General features: G+C 40.6%; 1 protein-coding gene across 1 annotated transcript in view; it reads left to right on the forward strand.

Moving 5' to 3' along the window:
• The first annotated feature begins 550 nt into the window (after positions 1-550).
• Positions 551-25,233, forward strand: part of LOC125899206 (uncharacterized) — a 60,531-nt gene continuing 35,848 nt past the window's right edge. The window contains exons 1-2 of the mRNA XM_049593306.1: positions 551-780; positions 8,527-8,629. Of these exons, the coding sequence (XP_049449263.1) occupies positions 551-780; positions 8,527-8,629 (333 nt within the window). The remainder of the gene's footprint in view (positions 781-8,526; positions 8,630-25,233) is intronic.

Raw genomic sequence — 25,233 nt, forward strand, 5'->3', positions numbered from 1 at the left:
TGTATTGTAGATACATTAAAAAAGGTATTACCAGTCAGATTAAAGATATATTATTTACAGAACCACAAGAGATCATGTGTCATAGGTTTTACTTGACAGTTCTTTCTATACCTTGGACAAGTGGGGATCATCCACCAGGCTGACTTTGCCGGTGCCCAGGGGCCTCCAACCTCATGGGGCTCCAAAACCCCACCAACTGTGGCCTCATCCTGTCTTCGCTTTAATTTTCCTTCTTTTCATTCATCAAATCAAATGAATTAATAATACTGTGTGTCTGGTGGAATATGAGCCAATGATGCAGAGTTAATTTATCTGAATTAATATATATGTACATATAATAGATATTATGATCGGTTCACTGGCTGTGTCTGTATCATGATAACAAGGATGACTTAGGTGACTGTGGGAATTTGGATTGTGGAAACAGTGCAAAAGTTTGAAGACAGAATTGAAGGCATTCAAGAACAAATAACCAATGATAAAAGAGGCAGAGCAGTGGAGCAGCAAGGCAAAAGGCTAAAAAAGAAAAGGAGTGCAGAGACATTGTACTATGGAAGAAACTCACTGTGGGCTCTCTAGTAAAGAGCCTGGCACTGTCCCACTTCAACATGAACCACCAACAGCATCCAAGAGGATCAGTAGGGCACTGAGGCAGAGAACCACAGCCTGGCTGCAGCAGCCAACTACCTCACCCCCTGCATCTGAACCCGAGTCTGACAGCGAGCTGAGGTGGCCACCCAGCGGCCTGGTGGTGACACCAAAGCTGATGGCAAAGACCTGGTGGCGCCGCTGGGTAGACTGCAAGTTTAGCAGACCCAGATCTGTTACTGTTTACATATCTGTTTTAATCATACTTCAGTCAGGAACACTTTAGTCAAACAAAACTTTATTTCCGTTTGCAGTATTATATTTGGTGGTATGGCTCTGTTCTGGGCCTCTCTGTCTTTCCTAGGCCTACACAGAAAGCCTCTTCCATGCGCCTACATGGAAAACCTAAGGCAGAGAGAGCAGCAGCTAAGATACAGCATGAAAAGGAGGAGCTGGGGTGGAGACAGGTTGCAAAGCGGCTTGCAGAAGAAGCAGCGCCAGGGGCGTTGGTGGCTTTGTGGATAGAGCAGGCGCCCCATGTACAAGGCTGTTGCCGCAGAGGTCCGGGCTCGACTCCAGCCTGTGGCCCTTTGCTGCATGTCACTCCCTCTCTCTCCCCCTTTCATGCTTGACTGTCCTATCAATTAAAGGCAAAAATGCCCTAAAAAAATCTTTAAAAAAAAAAGAAGCAGCAGCACCAGTAGCGGGCCAGAGTAGTTTAAATAGGGCGCCCTGAATGAGATTCACCAATTGGTTGCATAGAAAGGAATCGTGATGTATCAGCTGCTCCTTCAGTTGATTGGGCTGTTTGAGATCAACTGATGTAGCTGGGATGTGAGCTGAGTTTGACATTGTGTCATTCCTGAACTAATGCTATGCTCACTTTTTTATCTAACTACTCAGGCCAGGCACCAATGGTGACCAAGAGGGCTGTTACAATGCTGAAAGGGCTTTTTCTTTCATAAAATAATTCATTAGAAGTACCCAAATAGCCCCAGAAGGGCCAAATAACAGCATAAGGCTGCTAATTTGAAATTAAAGAATACATTTATTAATCAGAACACAGCTCTCACATAAGAACAAGGCACGAGCAGTAGTAATTAATGTTTTTGGACTTATGAATGATTTTCTGTCTAAATATTGCCTGGGTCCAGACCTTTGAATCCACTCACTCCACTGAGTTCAAGTTGACTGATTGAAGATGGAAAGAGAGTGTAATGAGTTGACAACTCTGTATGATGCCAGGCAAGTCAAAATCAGCAGAGGGAAGTGCGTAAAAACAGTTGTTAGCGGCTTGCAGCTCTGTTTCTCTCTGTCCCGTCACTTTCCTGTCGTTTCACAGCTTTAAAGCATCTGTCCCTTTAGATAAGGTCTGCCTGTCTGTCTATATTCTGTTTAAGCCTTAAAAGATGAGTAAATCTATAGAAGAGAAGAATACTGGTTGTTAATTCCTATTGTGTGTGGGTATGCATGTGTGTGTGCATGTGTGTCTGATTGATGGAAGAATCTGAATCATAGAACTGTACTGGTGGTGGCAGTATGTGCTTGTGTATGCCAAATGCCACACACTGTAGGCCCAGGGGCCTCTGCATTCTTACGGCTCATTTATACTCCCTTTAGGTACGAAAACAGATATCTGTTTTAAATGTTTCGACACCATTGCTCTCATACTCTCTATGTCCTTTGTGATGGCATAGAAACAGCCCATTGATGGCACTAGAAGGCAGAGTCAAAAATTTCAGACAATAATGTACCTTTTAACTGAGGCAGTGTTGTAGATGGCATTGGTCTGTGTAGCCATTAAATACATTGCAACATGTGGAAGGAGAATTGTTGTCACTATATTACTGATTCGTTCTGTTCTGCCATTTTTTAAATGTCTTTGTTATTTCCCACTGTCTTATCTCATTTGAACTATGCTACACTGCCCCCACAATTTTCGGTGGTATTGCCCTGTTTTGTCTGTATCTGTAAGCTTTCAGAAAATGTGCACAAATATGGACAAAATTAACACAGAGTAAGGACAGAAGGCTCAGTCTATGTCTGTAAACATATTTAACATTGACCATAACTGAGCCCTTAATCGCTGCCTGCCTAAGAGACATCAGTTCTGGAGCGTTCTATTGTACCAGTCTTTTGAACATGCCAGGAAAGTGGGGATCTGTGTTAGTACATGAGACCCCTAAAAAGAGGGTGGATCATGAGGAGTACCACCAGTTGGTCCAGGAGCTTCGCCTCGATGATGGCCATTTCCAGGCATATTTTAGGATGACTTAGGGGCAGTCTGACAACCTGTTGTCTATCAGCAGGCTGCATAGCTCTGGGTATCCAGTAACTTCTACCACCAGTTTCTCCTCCATTGTTTACCAACTGTTAATATTTTGTCGTGACCACCACAGAAGGCCCGCCTCTCAAATCATCCAACTGGACAATGGGAAAATGGGAGTTGATTGGGGCCTAAGTGAACCTTGAATGTTTTTGTCAGTCGAGAGGTTCTAAAAGTGCTCATAATAATGGAAAGTTTGACAATCTGCAGTTCCATTTTTTCCCCTTTGTTTGATTGTTCTTTATGGCAGAATAAAAAAAATCATTTTATTTGCTGGCAGATGTCTCTTAAACTTTAAACATATGGTAGTCAGCAGTTTAACCACTGTTTTCACTGAGCACTATATAAATATTTGCAGGTAGCCCTAGCAACAGTGCTTATGTCTATGCTACTTCGCAAGTCAATTCTGAGTGGTGAAATTAAACTAGTCTGGAATGAACTGACTACAAAGAAACTTTAGAAATGAAAGGACGTTTGAACAGAGCTGTCCCTTTTTGTGGTTGAGTAAGTGGCCACACTCTGTGTAACACAATACTTTGCCTCTATCTTTTCAGGATACCTTGCTGTGTCAGATCACTTAGTTAGACATTATATATATTATCTATTTATGGCAACAGAGATATGAAAGGTTCATGTCACCAACTTAATCCCAATGCAATCTTAACCACAGCCATTAGCCATGGTGTGCATTTGAAAATAGCCCCAGTCTCCACCTCTCTATTCATTCGCTTCCTCCCTGTAGACTACCTCTCAGATGTACTGAATTAGAGAGGCAAAGTGGAGAGAGGAGGGGGTATGAAGCAGAACAATTGTTCCTTACCTCAGCAATATAGTCTGTGGATGGGAAATGAAATAAGTGGACTGGAACAGAGGAGTCGGTATACCTTATTTGTTCTGATACAGCCAGATATGCATGGCTGGAGGGTTTATACTCATAGTGGACACATCTGACCTATTAGTCACAGACTGACCACCTCCATGGACCATTACGCATGATGGATATTTACTAGCAGACTGTAGTATGTGGTGTACTGTTCTCCACAAACAAATTCATCCAAACAGAAAAAAAAAACATGTTAACGTGCAAAAGTGGCTCAGGACTCGCCTTTATCTATTCATTCCTCAGCGCCAAATTGGTCGTTTTCTGTCTGCCTGTCTGCGGCGTGATCTGGAACCTTGTACGGTGGCCTGAAGTGTCTGGTTGATCATAAACAGCAGCCTGCCTCTCTGCGCTATAGTCACAGTTGGCAAGTCCCAGCTCTGTCTGGCTGCAGCAATAATCGCACTATTGGGTTAAATCCACTCCATGTCAGTCGCACAAGGCCCTGCCAGCTTACAGGAGGCAAAAACCTGCTGTGATGGCAGATGTTGAGGAAATGATATGTTAGCGTTTTTTTCATGGCATTTCTGTGTTATTTGAACCCCACAGCATGGTAGGAAGCTCCTGAGCCCCTGACCCTTTCTGCTGTGAGAGGAATGAGGGGTGACGGTCAGAGGAAGTTCAGCTCAATTTTGTGGCGGGGCAGCGTGGATACTAGATAATTGTGATTCCTGCCCATGACTCCTCAAATTCATAGAACTCAATGCACGTAGTATCTGTCTCTAGAGCTCTGGGCTTAAATGAACAGGTAAAACTCAGGATTCTTCTTCTGATCTTTCGGGATCTGTCGATGTGAATGTGCACATTTTCATTTTAAAGCCCACTGAGTTTAGATGTCTGTCTTGTTTGGGGTTGTTCACCGTGTAGTTTCCTGTATGATGCCTTTATTGTCATGGCTACAAGCTTGAAAGAGAGATTCCTTAAAGGAGCTATATGTAAGAAATCTAAACCAAATAGTCATAAAATCCTCCTAATATGTCACAGAGACTAAGGAATAATGTTCATATAACATACTGATCTCACCAACAACAATAGTACAGCTAGAATATTTGCATTTAAAAAACATTTTTACGGTCTGCAAATCACGTTTATGTTTTGAATTTGTGTTTTGGCCTGTTGCGCCACCCACCGCTGTCTACCAGTCACACAGTCAGTAGAGTCTCAGCATCAGTTACAGTTACGACTAAGCTACAGCAGCACGGCAAGCAGCATTAGCAGTGTCCCGGTACATAGCATTAGCAGCCGGCTCCTCATGAGCTGTATACCGGCAGCAGCATTAGCAGCAGAGAAGCCGGACTTGCTCGAACGGTCCGCTGGAAAACCGCAGATCAAGGACACAGCGATGCCTTTGAATTTGAGTGCAGTAACTGTTTTGGCCACATTCTTACATACAGCACCTTTAATTTTCTCCCTTCAAAGACAGAAAGAAACAAAAAAATAAAGGAGGAAAAAATGTGAGAGGAAGCACAGAATACATTATCTTGCACTAGGACCCTGAAAATAAGTAGAGGTTATGAGAAGTGGCTAAACTCACCTTCGCCTCTCACAACCTACTTCAGTAGACAACTGGAAAGACTTGGTGGCTTGGTATGATTTGATTTGTCATGTGTGGTGTGGGACAACAACTTGTGGTGACTGCTGTGTCAAACAGGGCTAAGCAGTCGAGAGGCCATTCTGAATCCATGCCTACTTGTGTGGTTTGAGTCACCAACCTGCTGTGTCCAGGAAACACTTGAGTGGTATTGTGACAATATAGTAATTTATTTGCCTCTGTATTGTGTCACAAATACTCTTCTACAAACTCCTTCAATCTCTGCTGCTAGGGGTCTCTCAGTTAAAAGAGTAGCAAAAGACAGAGTCTGATGATGTGAAGTAGCATGGGATCCTGGGAGTTGTTGCCTTTATCTTACTATATAATGACAAAAACTCTGTCTCTGTGTGTGTCTGTGTGTGTGTCTGTTCCATGTTTTTCTCCTCACTGACTTGGTCAATCCATGTGAAATTTGGCACAGTGGTAGAGGGTCATGGGAGGATGCGAATGAAGCAATATTACATCAATTGGCCAAAGGAGGGCGCTATAGCAACTGACTGAAATCGCAAACTTTGAATGGGCATATCTCATGCCCCGTATATCGTAGAGACATGAAACTTTGCACAGAGATGCCTCTCCTCATGCGCAACAAATTTGCCTCAAGGACCCATAACTCGTACTCGTCGTCCTCAGCTTATCTGGGTCCAGGTTGCGGGGGCAGCAGCCTCAGCAGAGAAGCCCAGACAGTCCTCTCCCCAGCCACTTCTGTCAGCTCTTCCGAGGGAACCCCGAGGCATTCCCAGGCCAGGTGGGTGATGTAATCCCTCCAGCGTATCCTGGGGCGGCCCAGAGGTCTCCTCCCGGTTGAACATGCCGGAAGCACCTCCCAGGGGAGGCATCAGGAAGGCATCCATACCTGATGCCAAAACCACCTCAACTGGCTCCTCTCGATAACCCATAACCCATGACCCATAACCTCCGGTTATATAGATTTTCCGCCATTTTGAAAAACACTTAAAATCGATCTCTTCCTAGGAAGTTTGACCGTTTTGCATGAAACTCTGTGAACATAATTTAGGGACCAATATCTGAAGTTGCCTCTTGGCAAAAGTTGGAAAACTTACTAAAACTGAGCTTCTATAAGGGAAGGAATATTGGGGAGGGCGTGGCTCATCACATAAAGGTGTATAACATCTCAAGGGTTTCACCCATCACCACGCAACTTTGTAGGCATATGACCACACATAATCTGAGGGGACCCCTCCATTATTGACCTGATCAAACAAAATGGGGGCGCTAGAGAGCTAATTTCTAATCTAGGCCTAACCGCCATATTGATTTTTACTAAACTTGGTAGATATGTAGAACAGGACGCCTCAAGGTGACTGGAGAAATTTAACTCTAATTGGCAACTGGGTGGCGCTATAACAACAGAAAAATGCTTAAAAATGGCTAAAATGCGACTGATCGCTGTGGCTCCCCCTGTGGCCGAATGTTGTTGTTTTTCTAATTTTTGGTATGACTAAGTCATGGTATGGTATGCTGTACTCAATGGGTATGGACTAGTCTTTTAATAACCACCATTGCTGATAAACATCCATCTGATATGACTCAGGCAGAAATCATGTTCATGGACAAGGAAATAGTTAAGTTTTATTTACGTTGTGTTTATTCACATTATGGCATTTCATTCTATTGAAACAACTGCAACTAACGTAAGGTTAACTTGCTAACTTACCATTAGCATTAGATGAGCGACTACCCATACAGCTACTGTAGCAAACGTTTCAACAGTTATGTGGTGAATTCAATAGTGAAGTACCCAAGTGTTGTTCTTTACGGTCAAAACAATCATACTAAAAGGAACTTTGTTAACCAATAGATTTTTGATGATAGTCGACCAGGGTGGGGACACAGACCTTTAGTTAGCTTCCTAAAGCACCTCGAATTCAACCAATCAAACCCAGCACCTGGACATCTGATTCCAGATTGCTCTGACTCCCTCCCAGGTCAGCAAACTTACTTTTGCTGCCGTTACACAGGTTACAGACTCAGTGCTGTCACTTACGACCAGCCCACTGTGAACCCCCAGCACTAGGGTTTGCGCTGGCTGAATGCGAGTTGCTACAGCTGGACTGAAGGTCAGTCTCCAGAGCTGTGGCCCACTTTCCACCGGCAAAGTAGTCTCCTAGGAGGGGAGTGAGTCAGAGGGACCACATGGTGCACTACCTAGCTAAAGTTAGCTAGCTATCTTTAAGTACTTATGTCCTTTAATGATGAATGTAATAATTATGGCGATATGAACATGTTGGAGTACTAGTACTACCTTACGAGCTGCGGCGCACTTTCCACGGTGAAGAAGTCTCCTAGGCGCGGAGTGAGTCATACCACATGGTGCTTACCTTGTTCACAGTAGCTAGCTAGTTTTAAGTAATGATGTCCTTTACGTATTTACATGATGTTACGTCACTTTACAACTAGGTCCCGTATGTAACAAATGTAACTTCTATTAAACTAACTAAGGATGTTGGGAAGTCTTTTGGCTTCATGCACCACTGAACAGCTATCATAGGAGTGAATGGGACCAACCTCTATTGCTGTATGCATTTTCCTTTTTAATCCCATGGTTTAAAGGGGATAAGATGCCACTGACAGGCAACCAAATTAAACACATAATTTCATGGAGAAAATGACAGATTTCTCCGGGTTTGAAGATTGTCAGAAACACTTGGGATGATGTAAGAACACAGCTCAAGAAAATGTGTAACATAGGTCTAGCTGATAGACTTTTAAAAAATGTTTAATACTATATCTTTATGTAGTGCCCTACTAATTTTAGTTCATACTGTAGTAGGATATTTGTGATGTAGTTCTATCCTTATGCTGATTTTGTGAAATACCACCTCATTTATTACTTATCTCTTTTGATTTCTGCATTAATATGGAAAAATGTGTATTTTTGTTAAGGTTTGTTTTGTTTATTTGGAGGTGTTCAAATATCCCACATTTAGAGCAGACCTTGAACTTCTCATGTCCATTTTGTGTATTGGATAGACAGGTGTCAATCAATCAAGTTAGGGTGAGGATTGTGACCTGTCGGATTCTGCGAAGGGCGGGACTTAATTCAGACAAGACGAGACGGAGCGAGGGGACACCGAGGACAGCAAGAGAGGATGATATGCGATTTTAAGTTTGTTCTAGTCATCTTAAATGCAGTATTTTGCAAGAAGTAAGACCCAGCGGGATTGTGACTGTGTGTAACTTAAACCGGCGGGAGTGTGAGCCGTACTTGGGAGACGTTCGAGTGAGTACTGTTGCTAAATTAGCTGATACTGTTAGCACGTGAAACTGAGTTAAAGTTAGCTAACCAGCCTGCGCCAACCTGCGTCAGGCTGCGTGTGGGGAAGCCTGGGTTTATTTACAAGTTTCTGAGGGAGTATAGATATTGTGACCTGTAAAATTATGCACATTTATGGTTTTCCAACAGTATATTCATTTGAGGTTTTGACTTTTAATGTTAGTGTGCTTCGGACATTGCCACTCATGCTGATGCAATAGAGGTGCTCAGGACTTGCCGCTGCCAGGGACTTCCTGCACGTGGACGGAGCTTTTCTTCTTCCTTCAGCTTTCATTTTGCATCGATATAATCGGATCGTTAATCAATGAATCGATGTGGATCAATGTATCGTTACACCCCTAATTATAAGCTAACTTTGCCTCTTTGCACCTTGGTTTTGAATCATATTTTTGTACACAACTCCCAGTTTTATATTTGTAGCCATCACCTATTCTTCTCTCATGCAAAAAAGTGTTTAAAGTATAGAGTGTGTAATCACAAGGTTTGTGTTAAAATTAGGAATTGAGTGAGGGGGCTACATTTATATGCTGTATTATTTCAAATAAGAAGTAATAAGAAGTACTGAATATAAGTATAAGTTCTATGGGAACTCCACAGGACACCTTTTAATCAAAAGAGAAAATCTTTTTTTTCCATTTTAAGTAAAGAAAATCTTCATTTTAGGTATAGCAGGGTTGCTCTGGTATAACTGGGCCCTGAATTGTGTCAATTTTTGTGGCTGCATATAAGTTATAATCAAATGTACATGTATAACGTGCACATAGAGTACTCCTGTGCTTATTGCTTGCTGCTTATACAGTTGAAACCCTGCTGTACTGGATCCCACAGTTACCTCTATGAAATGTGTAGAATTATAGGTCTTAATATTCTGACACAATATAGTTTGCTCACTGTATAAGCACAAGCATTAACACTGGTAGCACTGGTGCTACCGTTATGTAAATACTGTATATGAATAATCCTCACATAATCATATAATGCAAATAGAAGCCAGCAAGAGATATTTTTTTTCACAATTCTAACAAATACTAATCATGCTCACAGGGCACCTCGTGTGGGTTTAGTTCAAGTGTATTCACAGTATTACACCTTAAATCCACCCCCCTGCCTGGCATAAATATGTAACGGATATTTTCAAAATTATGGCCTGTATGGTTTGTTACCATACTGCTCCAAAGATGTTCACTTTTCCTCTGGTAGCATCACTGAAAACATGATTTCAGCTAATTGTTGAGTAAGTGTCAGTGTAGTCTATAAAAACAACTGCACTAACTTTGCACTCTTATGAGTTGTTTCACAAGAAGTTTTACTTGTCATATTACAGCAACAGCACTGCACAGTTTTGTACTGGTGCAGCATATTCTATTTTTTTCCACTGGTTAATGAATGGAAAATATAAATTAATCTTTAAAAAGTTGTTGAAGTCAGTTTACAGCTTTGCATATATAGCAACTGCTCTGCATGTGAAGAAGATGTCAGGAATAATCATTGACCTTCATATTGGCTATTCAGTCTTGATATGCCATAGAAAGAAATAAGTGCAGTGATTACATTATATGCATTATACTTTGTGCATTTCCCCAAACATTCCCACCTTATGCATAATCTACCATAAAGTGCTGCTTAAAAATGTGTAATTATTTATAGGGAAAAGCTAATTACATGTTCCCTAAATAGTTGCACATTTTTGCAGTGGCATTTTGACATGCAGTAGGAGGCAGGAGACTGCCAGCCTGATGTGACGTGCACCGGACTCATGGTGTTGGCTTTTTTTCATCTGCAGTATGTGAATGTGTGCATGGTTTTTGTTATTGCAACCCCTAAATAGGGTACACATTCTAGATCCCTGGAAATGAACCGAGCATACAACAAACAAGTTTCAGTGGTCACATTGTGTTTGTAAAGAATGAATATCAAATTGCACATACAGGGATAATGGCTTTATTTTTGCCCACCTGCATAGTGCACTGATGATATCCTTTCTGAAGTGCCACTTAGAAACAATGCTGTTTTGTCTGGTGTCTTTTGAGCCTTGCTATCTGAGCTTGATGTGCATGGTTTGATATTCTAAATTTATAATAAGAAAAATGACCAAAATGACAGGCAGGGTTGGCAAGTAATGATTCAGAAAGTGTGATACATCATGATTTCATTGCTGTTCACTGTATGAAAGATGCTAAATGCATTAATCCTGCACAATCCAGCAGTCTCCTGGACAGAAAAAAACCTTGATTCAAGATGTTTCGATTTTCCTTTCCTTTTTTTTTTTTCTTTGTTTAATGGGTTGAAATGGACAGATGGACACTTGGTTCTTAAGGAGAATTTATGAGCTCTACAGAAAGCATCCGAGTAGATTAATACATGGTGTAACTGAACAGACATATCTGGATATCAAAAAAAAATTATAATCCTGTTGCAATGTTTTTAAATAATACATTTAAAGCCGAAAATCCTTAAATTGAAGTTTTAATCCAACAATTTACTCACAGTTTTCCATGTCAGTGCAGTCACATGTCCAGTGTTATTCACTTTTGCCATCTAACTCTTTAAACTGAAACTGTCTCACCATATTTAAATGGTTAAATGTTACGCCTGTAACATAATGTATGTGTTTTTGTGACTAAACTGACATAATTCTCTTGTTGAATTAGTTATTCACAGAATTCCCATTTCCATATAATGTTTGTAAACCCAATATGAAGCCTATGATATTAGATCAATAGAAATTATTCATAAAACCTCAGGAGCAACAGTATTATCATATTAATCAAATTCAAATGCTACTTTCCATTAAAGTGTGCATTATATACAGCAAATTTAAATCCACTTCTCTTTTTGCTTGAAAACTGATCAAAATTTCAACTCAGCTGACAAATTGTACTCTAAAGCATACTTTTACTACTGTACTATAAGAAAATGGAGCTTAAACACAATGAAACAGAAATACCATCTACCTAGGGTTCTTGTTGGTCAGTCACCTAAGGACATGACTACTCAGGACTGTTAATGTGTGAACTCGCTCCTTCTGCATATTCGTTCGAAGGAAAAGAGCTGTTGAATAGAGTGAAAAGGGAAAGATTAACAATCACACCACTGTTGGACTTCCTGGCCACCTACAGGTCACCTCAGAAGCTGTTGGCCGGTGCGAATATACCCCTGTAACAACCTTTATGGGTTTTGTGTAGTGCTGCATGATTAATCTAATCGCAATCGCGATGTCAGGCTGTGCAATTACATAACCGCATAAAAGGCTGCGATTTGTGATTTAATGTAAATAAATGTGCCTGTGAATGTGACTGCCTCTCCTGTAGTGTGTGGAGTTTGTTGACATCACGCCCACAAGCTATCCTGGTGCGTGCAGCCAGTGTGCAGCAGTGACCAACACAGACGCTGAAGAAGAGCATGAGCACGACCTAGAACAGCCTGAGTTGGTGGCGAAAAAAACGCAACGTCTATTACATGGCGATACTTTGGATTCAGGTATGGCGACGTTGGACAGAAAGACGTGCTGTGTAAAAGTTTAAAAGTTAAAGTCGCCACGTTCTGTGGCAACACGACCAATCTATAACAACACTTGAGACAGCACAGGGAAAAGTAGGAAGAGTGCATGCGAGAGAAAGCCGAGCCGTGTAACGTTAAAGAGACAACTGAAAACCGCCAGAGCCTCATAAAACAACATCCAAGCACAGTTAAGCAAACATTTGTAAGTGTCACAGGGAAATCATGGACTCCATAACAAATGAAAAATTGAGCAATTTTGCTCTGTTTCGGCCCACTTGACATGCTGCTGTGTTGTGCTATGGCGTGCGGGAATTTGTCATTTATGGGACAACGCCTGAACGCAACACAGGCTCGCTCTGCTGTGTGTACAGTTCCGTGCTGCGCTGCTGTGTGAGCAGTGTGTTTGACTTTGCTCAGTCTGTTGATGGTCATTGACACACTGTCTGTCCATAACAATAACTATGTCAGGTCAGGTCAGTGCCCCCCTAATATAATGTAGGGGAAACACTGAATCAAGCAAAAAGACTCATGATACCATTTATTTATTATATTGTATATTGTAATTATATTGTAATCGCAATCGCAAATCACGATATTGTCCACTATAATCGCAATCACACATTTTTATCAAATCGTGCAGCACTAGTTTTGTGTTAAAACCATAACTGGAAACATTGACAACAATATGATCATCATGTGGAAAGTACAGTATGTTTTTATTAAATGAATCATTCTGTTAAAAATAAATATAATAAACAGCATCGTCCCACTAGAGCAGGAATCGTATTGGTCTCACCTCATTCTAACATCTCACAGGCTTTGTTTTTGTTTGTGATGTAGTTTGTGTTCAGTGTATGTTCCTAAATACTTGAAACTGTTAAGTTCCATACAGTGTGAATGAGATCTTGACAAAGTAAATACAGCTGTCATTCTGATGGAACGGACCGACTATAGTCACATCATTGTCATACTTGAATCCTTTATCCTGTATTTGTATTTGCAGTTGTGTAAACAGAATAATAATGTTCATAAAAAGCACCCTTGTTCTCCTCAAATCTAACATCTTTACAGCAAACCTGCTGTGGGCGGTCAGATCAGGAGGCTTTGCAGAAACGTATCTGCACTGCATTAAAAGCAGAGCTGAAATCAAAAAATCAAATCTGTAAGTGCTAATGAAAAGCAAATGGCCAGTGTTCATCATAATGAGGGTGGTGTCATTTGCCCCCCTGTGTGTCTTACATGCAAATTACAGACAGTGCAGCTGATCTGCTATGGATGAGGCTCAGGGTACTGAACAAATAGGCATTATGCATAGAACAGTGTATACATACTGTGCTTCTTAAATACGCCTTTCAATAAGATGCAAATCCCAGTCCGTGCTGGTGTATAATATGGTTGCAATACAATGGAATATTAAAGAATGACTGAATTTAATCTCACACGCTAGATAATTGTGTTGGTGTGGTGAATATGAGTAGTAAATTGCATTAATTGGGATGTTTGTCATGCAAAGAGTCTTTGTTGTACCGGGTCCCCAAACAGCTGTAAGGCATTCAGCTGACCTGAAGCCTGTAGGTCTGTAGCTCAGGTGACTGCAATCTTTGAACTTCTGGGCCTTCCTCAAGCAATGGCTGGTATACATGTTGTAAAGGGAGAGAAGCTCACACTCAGTGATGTGCTGGTTCATCTGCAGCACTCTGTAGTAAACTTCTTGGCTGACAGCAGTGTGGTTGCCATAACACAAAGTGAACTCTTCACTGATGATCTGGGGGGGTATTCACACCAAGTCAGGCATTGTGGTGATTAGCCTCAAGGTTGTGTGGCATTTTAAAAAGTGGAAATCTATTATAGAAAGCCAATCTGCCCATCTCAGCAACAGAGTATTTGTCTTTGATAAATCTGTTTATGTTGGCTTAAAACATTGGTAGAATTCCTTTTGTGCCATGTTCATACTGGACGCTGAGGCACCCCTTACAAATTGTTGCACGAGCAGTCGCTTGGCTGGTCACATCAGAAACACGTCTTCGTGCTGATCAGCGAGCGATTCTGTTTGTCTGCTTTTCAAATGTGAGCACTTTGTCTGTCTGCTTGCTTGTGTGTGTGTGTGTGCTCATCTCTTCCGCTCTCTTGTTTCGACATAACTGACAGATCAGATCATTTGTATCATATCAAATATAACCTTAAATATCTAGCCTATAATAGCTTATGAGTAGGGGTGTAACAATGCACGTATTCATATTGAGCTTTTCCGTACAAGGGTTTCAGTTTGGTACACATTACAAATGGAACCATACATTGAACTATTCTATTATACATTTGGGAAAAAAAATATGCAGCTGAAACTGTGTTTAACATAATGTTCACAGTACCACTGCACTCAACAAGACAGCCCACACAATGGAACAGGCAACATCCTGTCTGCCCCTCCCACCAGTGTTGCCAAGTCCGCTTATTATAAGCGACTTTGGGCTTGTTTTTCTGTAAAATCGCTTACAAATATTGGTAGTTGCGCGTCGCGTTTTTTTGGGGGGGCTTGTTTCTAAAGCGTAGTTGCTTATTTGGGCTTGTTCCCAGCTCCATAATAAGTTGTCAAGCAGATATTTTCGATATGTTATTTAAACGTAGAATAGTTTGTCTTGCCTGTTCCCTCTGTCCCTCCCCTTTCTCCATACACACAGGAGACAGCAGAGTTTTTTCCCACCCACATCATGCTTCTAATTGGCTCTGAACCTGATGGCAACGAGTACTTAGCCAATCAGAGGCAGAGCAGGGTAATGTATTTTTTTTCTGGTTAGGAAAACATCAGTCCTGTAACTAAAAGAAAAAAGTTAGATGAGTGCATAAAAAGCAATAATAAATGAAGAATTTGTGAATTCAGGATGGTATTTATTTGTGTGTGCAAATTTTAATTATCAGAGGTTTACTGTGTATATAATGTACTTGGTACATCAGTCTATATTTGATATCCCATCTGTTTTCTAATGTTAAATAATGTTAAATGGTGGTTTAACTCCCTCTTGTAGTCATTGTCCTGAAGCTCAGGGGGGAGAAAAATAAATAAACTGTGTACCATGGGTACAGTTTTGCAAAACTGCGCACAGTATACTTATCTGTCCACATGGATGTAAATTGACAATCTGTACCCACAGTTTAAAATCTGTCCCCTGGATTGTAAAACCGTGCTCACAGTTTATTTAATTTTCTCTCGGAACCTAGGGAGGCTCCGTAGAAAAAGTCACTTGTTTTGGGCTTGTTTTCACAGGCCTGGTTGCTTATTTGTCTCGCGAGATCTGGCAACACTGCCTCCCACCCCTAAACCAAAACAATCTGCTCCAGTGAGACACACTGGGAGGCACACTACGCTAAGCTAGCTTGTTGCATCACCAGTCTCGACATAGAGGATCCTCCAATAACGTACAGGTCTGCAGTTTGGAACCACAAAGGCTTCGCTGTGAATTATGAGGGTCATGGCGAGAGAGAGTGGTTAATAAAAATACACCGAGCCAAAGGTCAAGCCACCGCACAGCAACAGACTCGCTGTAGCAGCTAACCCAGTAGCACAGTAACATACACGATCCCCGAGGTGAAGGACGAGCCACTCTGCGGCAACAGTCTTTCTCAGCAGCAAAGCTAGCAGCACACTTGATTGCACAGCACACACACATCCCGAACCAGGGAATGAGAGCCGCTGTGTGGCTATACCTCCTCGTTTAGCAGCTAACATTAGCACAAAGCACACAGCCACAGCAATGAGCAGGGTAGCAGGTTGGGCCAGAGAGTCTAAAACGTACATTAGTAATGACTGTTTAGCTTGTGGTTTTATGACTGTGGCATTTAACAGAGATGTTTTTTCATGTTTTTATTAGACGGAACGAGCTTAGGGAGTTCGTGGGACGTAACAAACTGACCGCTGACACACAGTGGGCAATAACAACAACACAACAGGAAAAGGGGTTATGTTAAAGATGGTTCCAGTGCATCATCGAGCATGATTTTAGGCCCACCCAAAAAATCCTGGACACAGAAATGACGAAAAACAGTCTTTCGCATGTTTTCAACAAGTATTTTCTAACATGTATGTCTTCAGAAAGAAATCACTGATTTTCCTTTACCCAGATTTTAACAAGCCCATTTCAGCCAAACGGTAATTCCTGCTTTGAACAGAAAAAGAAAATTAAAGCCCAAATTATGTTAGTTTTCATACATTTAAAGTGATCAAAAGTAAGGAAATTTATCTGGCATTTCTGTTTTTTTGCTTCAGTGAAAACGCACCGAACTGTGACACCACTACATTGTGTTAAACCGAACGGTGAGTTAATGGACTTACTACTTATCACACTACTACACTACTTATCAGTGTGTTTTTCTTGCCAAATTCAGTTGCGTCTTGTGGAGAAAATTAACCAGACCACCATACTATCACAGCACATTGCAAGCCACAGATCACAGAGACACGGCGTGTCCAGTGGAAACTGGCTAGTTGGTTAACGCGGGTGCTGAAAGTAAGCACTCCATTGAAAATTGGTTTGAAGCACTTTTGCATCTAGAGTAAATTTTTACTGCCACATAACACACACACACACTCACACACACATGTGCGTACACAAAAACAAAGCAAGTGCTCTCCTTTGTAGGATAGTGCACCCAAGCTGTTAATAAATAAATTATTTATTTTACTCAAAATATTAACCAATCGATAGAGACTGTAATAACGCTTCCCTGTGGAAGGTCTGTTTACTGGTTAGGTGATTGGCCACTGCAGTGTGATACCAGGTTGCGTTACTTTAGAAGTTGATTCTGTTCAATTTTTCTCCACACACAGCTGCATTTTAGTTCCTGCATCCCTTGTGGCCACGTTGTCTTTTCACAGCAATGCCTGATTTGGTGTGAGGCAGTCATAGTCCAGACTTTCCCAGTTGACTGAGATAGAAAAGTTGCTCTTATGCCCTCTTCTCTACAGTCCCACTGTGCTCTGTCCCTGTGACTGGACAACAGTTCACATCCATAACTGTAGTCAGAATAACTTTCTCTAGTGGGACACTGTTCACATTCATAAAAAATACAATAATGTAATTGTAGTGTTTTCTGCTGGATGAACAACCTGATAACCACAGCAGATTATTTTCTGCGTGTCAAAATCTGTGTATGTTAAGGATGGACACTGAAACTATTGCACAGCTGCATTCTGGGTAAACTGATGATACATCAAGATCAGCAGTAAATGAATTGATGAAATTTTCAACATTATTCATCAATCATTATAATGGTAGAAACAAGGTAATTTGATTTGGGGGGAAAAAATATGAATAGCCCTTTAACTGGGGAGCCACTTAACCAAGAAACAAACATCTGTTGAAGGTCACGGGAACTACTTTCCAGGAAGACAATTTTCTATCAGACTTTAACCTTTAATTATGTTTGAGTTTAACCTTTAACTCCCAAATTAATCATAATATGAGCTAATTTATGACACCACTTCCAAACCGAACATTCATCCATGTTAGAAAACTTAACACCCTACCACAGAGAGGGAGAGCATGCAACACTTAGTGCAATTAATTCAGCAGCCATGACAACCAAGGCATATGGTGGCAAAGAGACATTAGGCAATCATTTGGATAAATGGCATATTTCATCTCAGGCACCATATGGGATACATGAATGGTCTTGGATTTCTCTTTTTCTTTTGTTGTGTATTTGTATTTGACTTGGCACTATATTGTACTCACATCTAGCACAAGTCAGTAAGATCCAAGAATCTGGATTTAAATCTGAACTCATCAGCTGGAATATGAACTGAAATATGAGTGATGGAAAGAAAAGCTGCAAGGGACCTAAATGATTAAAAGTCTCTTTCACTGGTCATTTCCTCAGACAGTGAAAAGAGTGTTATCTTGTCTACAGTAAATGGCCATTTTCAGCCAAGGAAAATGCTCTGCTGCATTAGGCTGGATTTTAATGACTAAATTGCATAAGTATGGTTGTACACAGAACCTGTAGCTACTTTATAGATTCTGCACAGTGGTGTCCAGATATATATAGTAAAGTATGCTTTTTTTCTTTAATATTTCCTGACACTGAAAGTATTAGAGTTTTTTTTTTTTTTTTTTTAAAGATATTTTCTGGGCATTTTTTGCCCTTAATGGACAGGACAGCCAAGTGCGAAAGGGGGATAGAGAGAGGGGATGACGTGCAGCAAAGGGCCACAGGCTGGACTCGAACCCAGGCCGCTGCGGCAACAGCCTTGTACATGGGGCGCCCGCTCCACCACCAAGGCACCGACGCCCCAAGTATTAGAGTTTTAATGTAAATGTTGAAACTTGCACTGGCAATTAATGTTTAAGGTTGATCTGAGGAATCCAAAAACATCATTTCTAATTAACATACTCTGACCTTATTTAGGCCTACCTTTATAATGAACATTATTGTACATTTTTTACTTGCATGTGCATCAATTAACTTAATGCAGTATTTGAATTATTTCTGTACAAACTTGGACTTTATGCTGAGTTAAAGTAGGCTGACCAAACGTCCTCTTTTGCCCGGACATGTCCACTTTTCACGTCCCGTCCAGGGGGGTTTTATAAACTGATGATGATGTCCGGTTTTCCGTGTGTTTGTGTTTGTGTGTGTGTGTGTGTGTGTGTGTGTGTTAGAGTGCGGCACGGGCCGCATATTTCTGTCCAAACCCGAACCGAGCCCAACATTATTTAATGACCAAAGCACTGAGTTTGTGTCACACAGTTGTTACGGTTACAGGCTATTTAACAGGCCGGGCGTGCTCAGCGGAGAGGGAGACCCCCGTGTTTGAGATGGGAGCGGGCAGCGGAAGGTCCAACACTTCCAGCGAGACGAGAGGGAGAAATAAAACAAAATAAGATAAAATAGGAAAAACCTGTCTCCCTCTTTTATTTTATTTTCAGCGTTTAATCGAGGCGGAGGCGGGTGGCTGGAGGTCCGAGACTTCCAGCGAGGGGAGAGGTAGAAACAAACAGCCAATGTGTGTCTGTGTGTGTTATGTTCAGGTGTTGTCACGTAAATTACAGTGCCCAAGCAATAAACAGGACAGACAATAGGATTTTATTTATTTTTACACTACATTTTCACTGAAAGCTGACCGAATCCGACCCGAGCCCGAATACAATTTATAGCTATATTTTTGACCAAACCCGGCCCGACCCGTCGGGTACCATCGGGTTCAGATCGCCACACTCTAGTGTGTGTATGTGTCCCCTATTGGGGCCTATCTGAATTTCTGTCTTTGAGAGATATTATTTTGTAATATAACTGAATTTTCTATCCATACATATAAATTTTAAATATATTAAAAAGATAAGGCATCTATGTGTAAGTTGCGAGTATCATTTAAGTAGGCTATGTCGTGGCCGGCCGAATGTCCTCTTTTTTGGAAATCAAAATATGGTCACCCTAGTTAAAGTTAAGGAAGAGACAAAGGTCAAGCAGCTTTATTTCAACTAGCTCTCTTTCCCACAGCATCAAATACGGCAGATTAGTCAGTGGTCATTAGCATCTGATTCTGGTGCACGAGGCACCCTTTAGCTAGCCTGGTAAGACCATCCTGATGCAACATATGCATAAAAAAACGTACTTTAATCCAAACCATGATCTTTTTTTCTAACCGAATACTTTTGTTGCCTAAACCTACTGTAGTTATGGTGACAAAACTGATGTTACTAAAATTCCTGCAAGCTCAGAAGTTTATTTTGAAGAGATACTATGCATGTAATGAACAGAAAATGACATTGGAACTGACACATTCAAAACTCTCACAAGAGGGGTACCTAGAGCATCATAGGTTAAAGCTAGGGAGCTGCCGTAATTTTTGAGGTGGAAGCAAGAAGGTGTTGTTTATATCATGGACTGCGGAACGCATCTGAACAAGGGGGGGCCATAATTTCAAGTCACGCGGAGGGGGTGGGGGGGCATATGCATTGAAACAGACAATATTACTGATGTATTAAATAACGTTGCAGAGCACTTTTTTTTATTCCGACGCCGCACAGTCACATCTACAGTACACGCATGAACACGAACACATGCTTGCTCAGATTAACCCCTCTGATCCCACTCTAACATTCACACGCAACAGGCCAAGCCTATTTACACATAAAGGCACAGATGAGGCCACAGTGGAAGCTGGAGTAATTTGATCATTTTGTTTTTTCTGTTTACTTGAAGAAAATCAGATATCGACGTCAGTCTCTTCATTTTCCCAGATGCAGCCATCGCAGGTGCCTGCCGTTAGCTCGCGACGCTCATGCATGACGTAGTGATAAACAATGCACTTGATAGGCACTCTAATATCAAATCAGTATGCAGCAGTCAGTGGGAGTTTTTTTTATCGGCAGCAGTTGGTGAGAGTGAGTGAAGGTGTGTGGTGACTTGGCTTGTAAAAACACAGATAGGCTACAACTTAGGCTTTTATTCATATAAAATAGTTTGAGTAGAGCCCTGCGCGGGACTGTTTTCTTCATCACGCTCCTGCCTGCTCCGCTGAATTTCTGACCATTACCGCCCACAACCGCAACGTGTGTGTTACACTCCCGCCCGCTCCCGCAATGTGTAGGCTATGTCCACTCCCGCCCGCTCCCGCAAAACTCTGAGAATTTATGCCTGCACAATAATAGAGATGCATTGATTTTGTGTCTTCTCCCATCCCGCAGGAGAAAACATGTCATTTTATAGGCTATTAATAAAGAGATTCATGGGGTTGTTCATTTCCCTGGTCTGCATGTCTTTTGACGCACTGGTCAAGAATAGCGCTCCTATTTCGTTGTTTTCATTTAGTTTTTAATGAAATAAAGGCTGTTTCATATTCTATTCTCCTCCTCTGTATTTATTTATTTTTCTACCTTTATATAATCACGCAGTGATTGAGGTTAAGGCAAGCCTGGCACCAGGATGAAGTTACTGAGGGAGCAGTTAAAAATTACGAGGGGGCAAATCTTTATTATGCAGCATAGGTTCACACAGTGAGTTATAAAGAGCGCGCAGACGTGCGTAATAGTCACGTGTAATGAGAGCTCGTCGTCGGTGAAACACAATAAACTGCACGTCTTCTTTCATGTTTGTCTCATGACAGATGGAGCTGACAGACAGACAGACAGACAGACAGGTGGAGCAAGCTGCAAATTGGTATGAAAGCTGGTTCAGGGCATATTCGTCCATTTATGAATAAATATGGAGTGGAAACACTCATGCATGTGCACCAAGTTCCTGTGTTGACATCCCGTCGCTAGGCTACATCTTCTTAGTTTTCCTTCTTCTTCTACGGTTTAATGGCGGTTGGCAAACAGCGAATTGGCCCATTACCGCCACCAACTGGTGGAGTGTGGATCAAAATGACTATTACTATTTGCGTTGGGTCCTGCCGGGTCCCAATGCAGCCCTCTATGTCAGAGTACAAAAGTTACCCGGGCCATGGCCCCCCTGGACCCCCCAGGTTCCGCGGTCTATGGTTTATATTGCACATTTCAAAAATAGGAAGTGCTTCTCATAGGCAAAGAAAAATGTTTGAATTCAAAAACATTAAGCAAAGAAAACGTCAATAAAATAAATTAAGGTGCCATACAATGTAAACAAAATACAAACAGAAATAATAAGAACAGAAATACAGAAATAGCACAGTTACAGTGTAGTTATGTTGTAAGTTGACCTGCATTCAAGAAAAGAAACAGAAGTGCAGTAGAGAAACGAATCAATCAAAGGCACAGGAGAACAGCGGAGTTTTTAATTTAGATCTGAAAGTGGCTAGGGTTGGGGCACATTTAGTTGCATCAGGAAGTTGATTCCATCAGCATACAGTAGCTAAAAGGAACATCACCCTTTTTAGTGTTGCTTCAAGGCACTACCAGTTGACTGCTTCCAAAAGATCTAAGGGCCCTACTTGGTTTATACTCTTCAAGGAGATCAGAAATGTATTTTATGTGCAAGATTTCTGAGTGAATTATAAACTAGCAGCACTTTAAAATCTATTCTATGTGTTTAAAGAACAGGAATAATGTGCTCAGTGCTCTACGTTCTTGTTAGACCTCCAGCTCTGACTGAGGTGGAGTTGTCTAATGACCTTCTGGGGAAGACCAGGCAAGAGACTATTAGAATAGTCCACCCTGCTGGGAACAAAGGCTTGACAGAGTCTCTTTAAATCTTGTCTGGATATGAGACCTCCAATGCTGGCTGTTTCTTCAAGACAAAAGACAACACCACACAAATGATCCCCACACAGAGAAATTCATAAGGACATTTTGTTTTGACTCTGCACTTTAACTATTAGAACTAAACTGTAAGTTAAACTAAAGAGAGAGACACTGCATCACTGTGTGGGAACAAACAAATAATGTAGCCCTCCATTAAATGTAATCCTGAAACCGCCAGAACATACTGAAGCTGCATGTATAACATAAGGTACATTACATACCAAAGTTTCATCAGAATTTAACCCTTTGAAACCCAGAGCAACATCACTTTTCTTGTGCTGCTTTCAAACACCTTTCGCAAGTATTCACACCTTTGAACCCTGAGCAAATTTGTGCAGGGGGAAAAAGATGATGAGCAACCTGGTAAGAAATGTTCCAGATATTGTATAAAATGTATAGATTTAGAAAACTGTGAAAAAGCTAAGGTAAACCTACTTTTAGAATTATCATTATTGTATATTTAAAATTATGTTACAGAACTATAACTTTAAGCTCCTTCTCTATGTCATTTTGTTTGTTTGTTTATTTTTTACTTTATTTTTCTTTTCTTTTTTTTAAACTAATTATCTTGTTTTTAATGTTCTCTTTTCCTCTTTTTTTTTTTTTTTTTTTTTCTAATTTCTTGCTAATTGTTTTTGGTCATTTCCTCTTTTGATGCTCATTGCATTTTTCCCATGCTTTTGAAAGAAATCAAGCCAATTAGCCAATTTGCTCAGGTTTCACATTGTTAATCAGTAGTTTTCAGCCATGGTGGCAATTTTGGTTAGTCAGTGGGTCACCAGGGTACCCAAATATTTTTGCTCAAAAACTATCTATCAGCCTCAGCTGTGCTTGTTATTTTGTGCTAATTTGCACATGTTAGCATGCTAACATGCTACACTAAGATGGTGAACACAGTAAACGTGATGCTAACAGTCTGTCCGGTTTCAAGAAAGAGAATTTTGTTAAAAGCACCTCATAGTGACAGCATCATGAGGGAAATCTCAATTGTCAGTCTTAATTACCTGAGTGTCATTTATTTCCTCAAACTTCCTTATGAAGAAATGTCTGAGAATGTCAAATCACATAAAAGTAAAAACAAGAAGGGGAAGGAGACAGTGAGGCAGTCATGATCATTTTCCTAGCTAATGAGTCCCTTTTTATTAAATGTTCAAAAGTGAAAAATGTCTTTTCCCCCCGTTTTTGCAGATTTATAATGAATTAAGAAAAACAAAGCAGTGATAAAAAAATTTTTTTTGTCTTTTTTGTGATTCTGAGATACAAGCTAATGATGAAGGCATTTGTAGCTATATTTCAAGGCAACAGAGACGCCCTGAAATATACAACTTTTAAGCTTTGTGACAAGCTGCTCCCAGCTTTTTGTTGACCTTGCCGTAGAATGTACCGAAAATAAAAGGTGTCCTCTTTTGCTCAGTGGATAAAAATTTGAGTGATTGAAATAAGTAGCTTGGACCAGAGGTTGTAAATTACCTTTGGTTTTAGCACCTTTGTGCTTGAAAAGGTTTCTTGCATCAAGAAAGAACTGGTTGCAAGAAAGGTTGCTGTAAATTTTACAGTAAATTACTGGCAGCTGGATGTTACTGTAAATTTTTTCACATTATTACTACTGTATTTTAATTCAGTGTCATTATTGTCTTTTCATTTACAGAAACTTTGTATTTTCATTTGCAGTATCATTACAGTATTTCCATTTCCACTACTTTTACTGTTTATTTTAATAAATAATTTTTAATAATAATTTTTTTTTTTTTAGCCACAGTAATATGATGATGTTACCAAAGACTGAGTGCTGAGCCACTGAAAGAGAAATGCACAGGCACTGCAACCCACTGACACAAATGTTAGTAAGATGTGCAGGTGAAACTGATTAAACTGACAATGACTCATTCCCAGTAAGCTATTCCAATGAGCCAGCATGGACAACACCAAGAGCTGTAACTTGATTTACAGTAGAGAAATTTCCCACAGTATTTTCCGACAATGCTTTGTTATTTACAGTAATATACTGTATGCACCGTTCAAAATATTTTAGTGCATTTTACAGAAAAATCCTGTTCAGATTTTAAGAAAATGGTTACAATGTTGTATTCACTTAGACTGTTTGTGCACAAACTGAAAATGTGGAGATGGATGGAAATACACTTCACTGCAGATTTGGCACTTCTTACACTTCCACAGTGGTTTTTACACTGGTGTTTATTGCTTGAAACAAACCAGTGGTAACTATTTTAGCAAGCAACTTCAAAATTTGGGGCATATTCTCCTTTGAGCATTAACACCTCATATCCAATTCACACATCAGCCCTCTTCTGAATCTGCTGGCCACTTGATGAAACTGAACCTTAAAAGCCCATTGGTATTAGAATACCAACCTCAAATTCAGTTCTGTCTGAAGAGAAGACTAATTATCAAGGGCATTTGGTACCTCAGAGAGCAAAGCACTGAAAAGGTACAGTATGCTTGGATGGCATTAATTTGCAGGAAGGAGATGACTATCCAGAAAGTGCACTGTTGAAGAGTGAATCGGCTGGATCATAATGTTATGTGCCAATAACCTTGAAAATTAAGTTCTTGCTAAAATAGATGAATCTCATCCCATCCTCCTTTGAGGATCAGTAGACCACCATGTTAAAATTGAGGCTGCAGAAAAAGAAATATCATGTAAATTTACACATTTCGAGACATGGGAGTAACACACATTAAAAATAAGGGTTCCTAAGAGGTTCATAGCTAGATTGCTATAAATCGGGGGCTGCTGTTGCATTATACTGTTGCTTGACTGAAACAAAAATCTTTTCAGAGATAGCCCATGTGCATAATAGAGTGAGTGCA

This window comes from Epinephelus fuscoguttatus, linkage group LG13 (genome assembly GCF_011397635.1).
Source record: "Epinephelus fuscoguttatus linkage group LG13, E.fuscoguttatus.final_Chr_v1".
NCBI classification, from domain to species: domain Eukaryota; kingdom Metazoa; phylum Chordata; class Actinopteri; order Perciformes; family Serranidae; genus Epinephelus; species Epinephelus fuscoguttatus.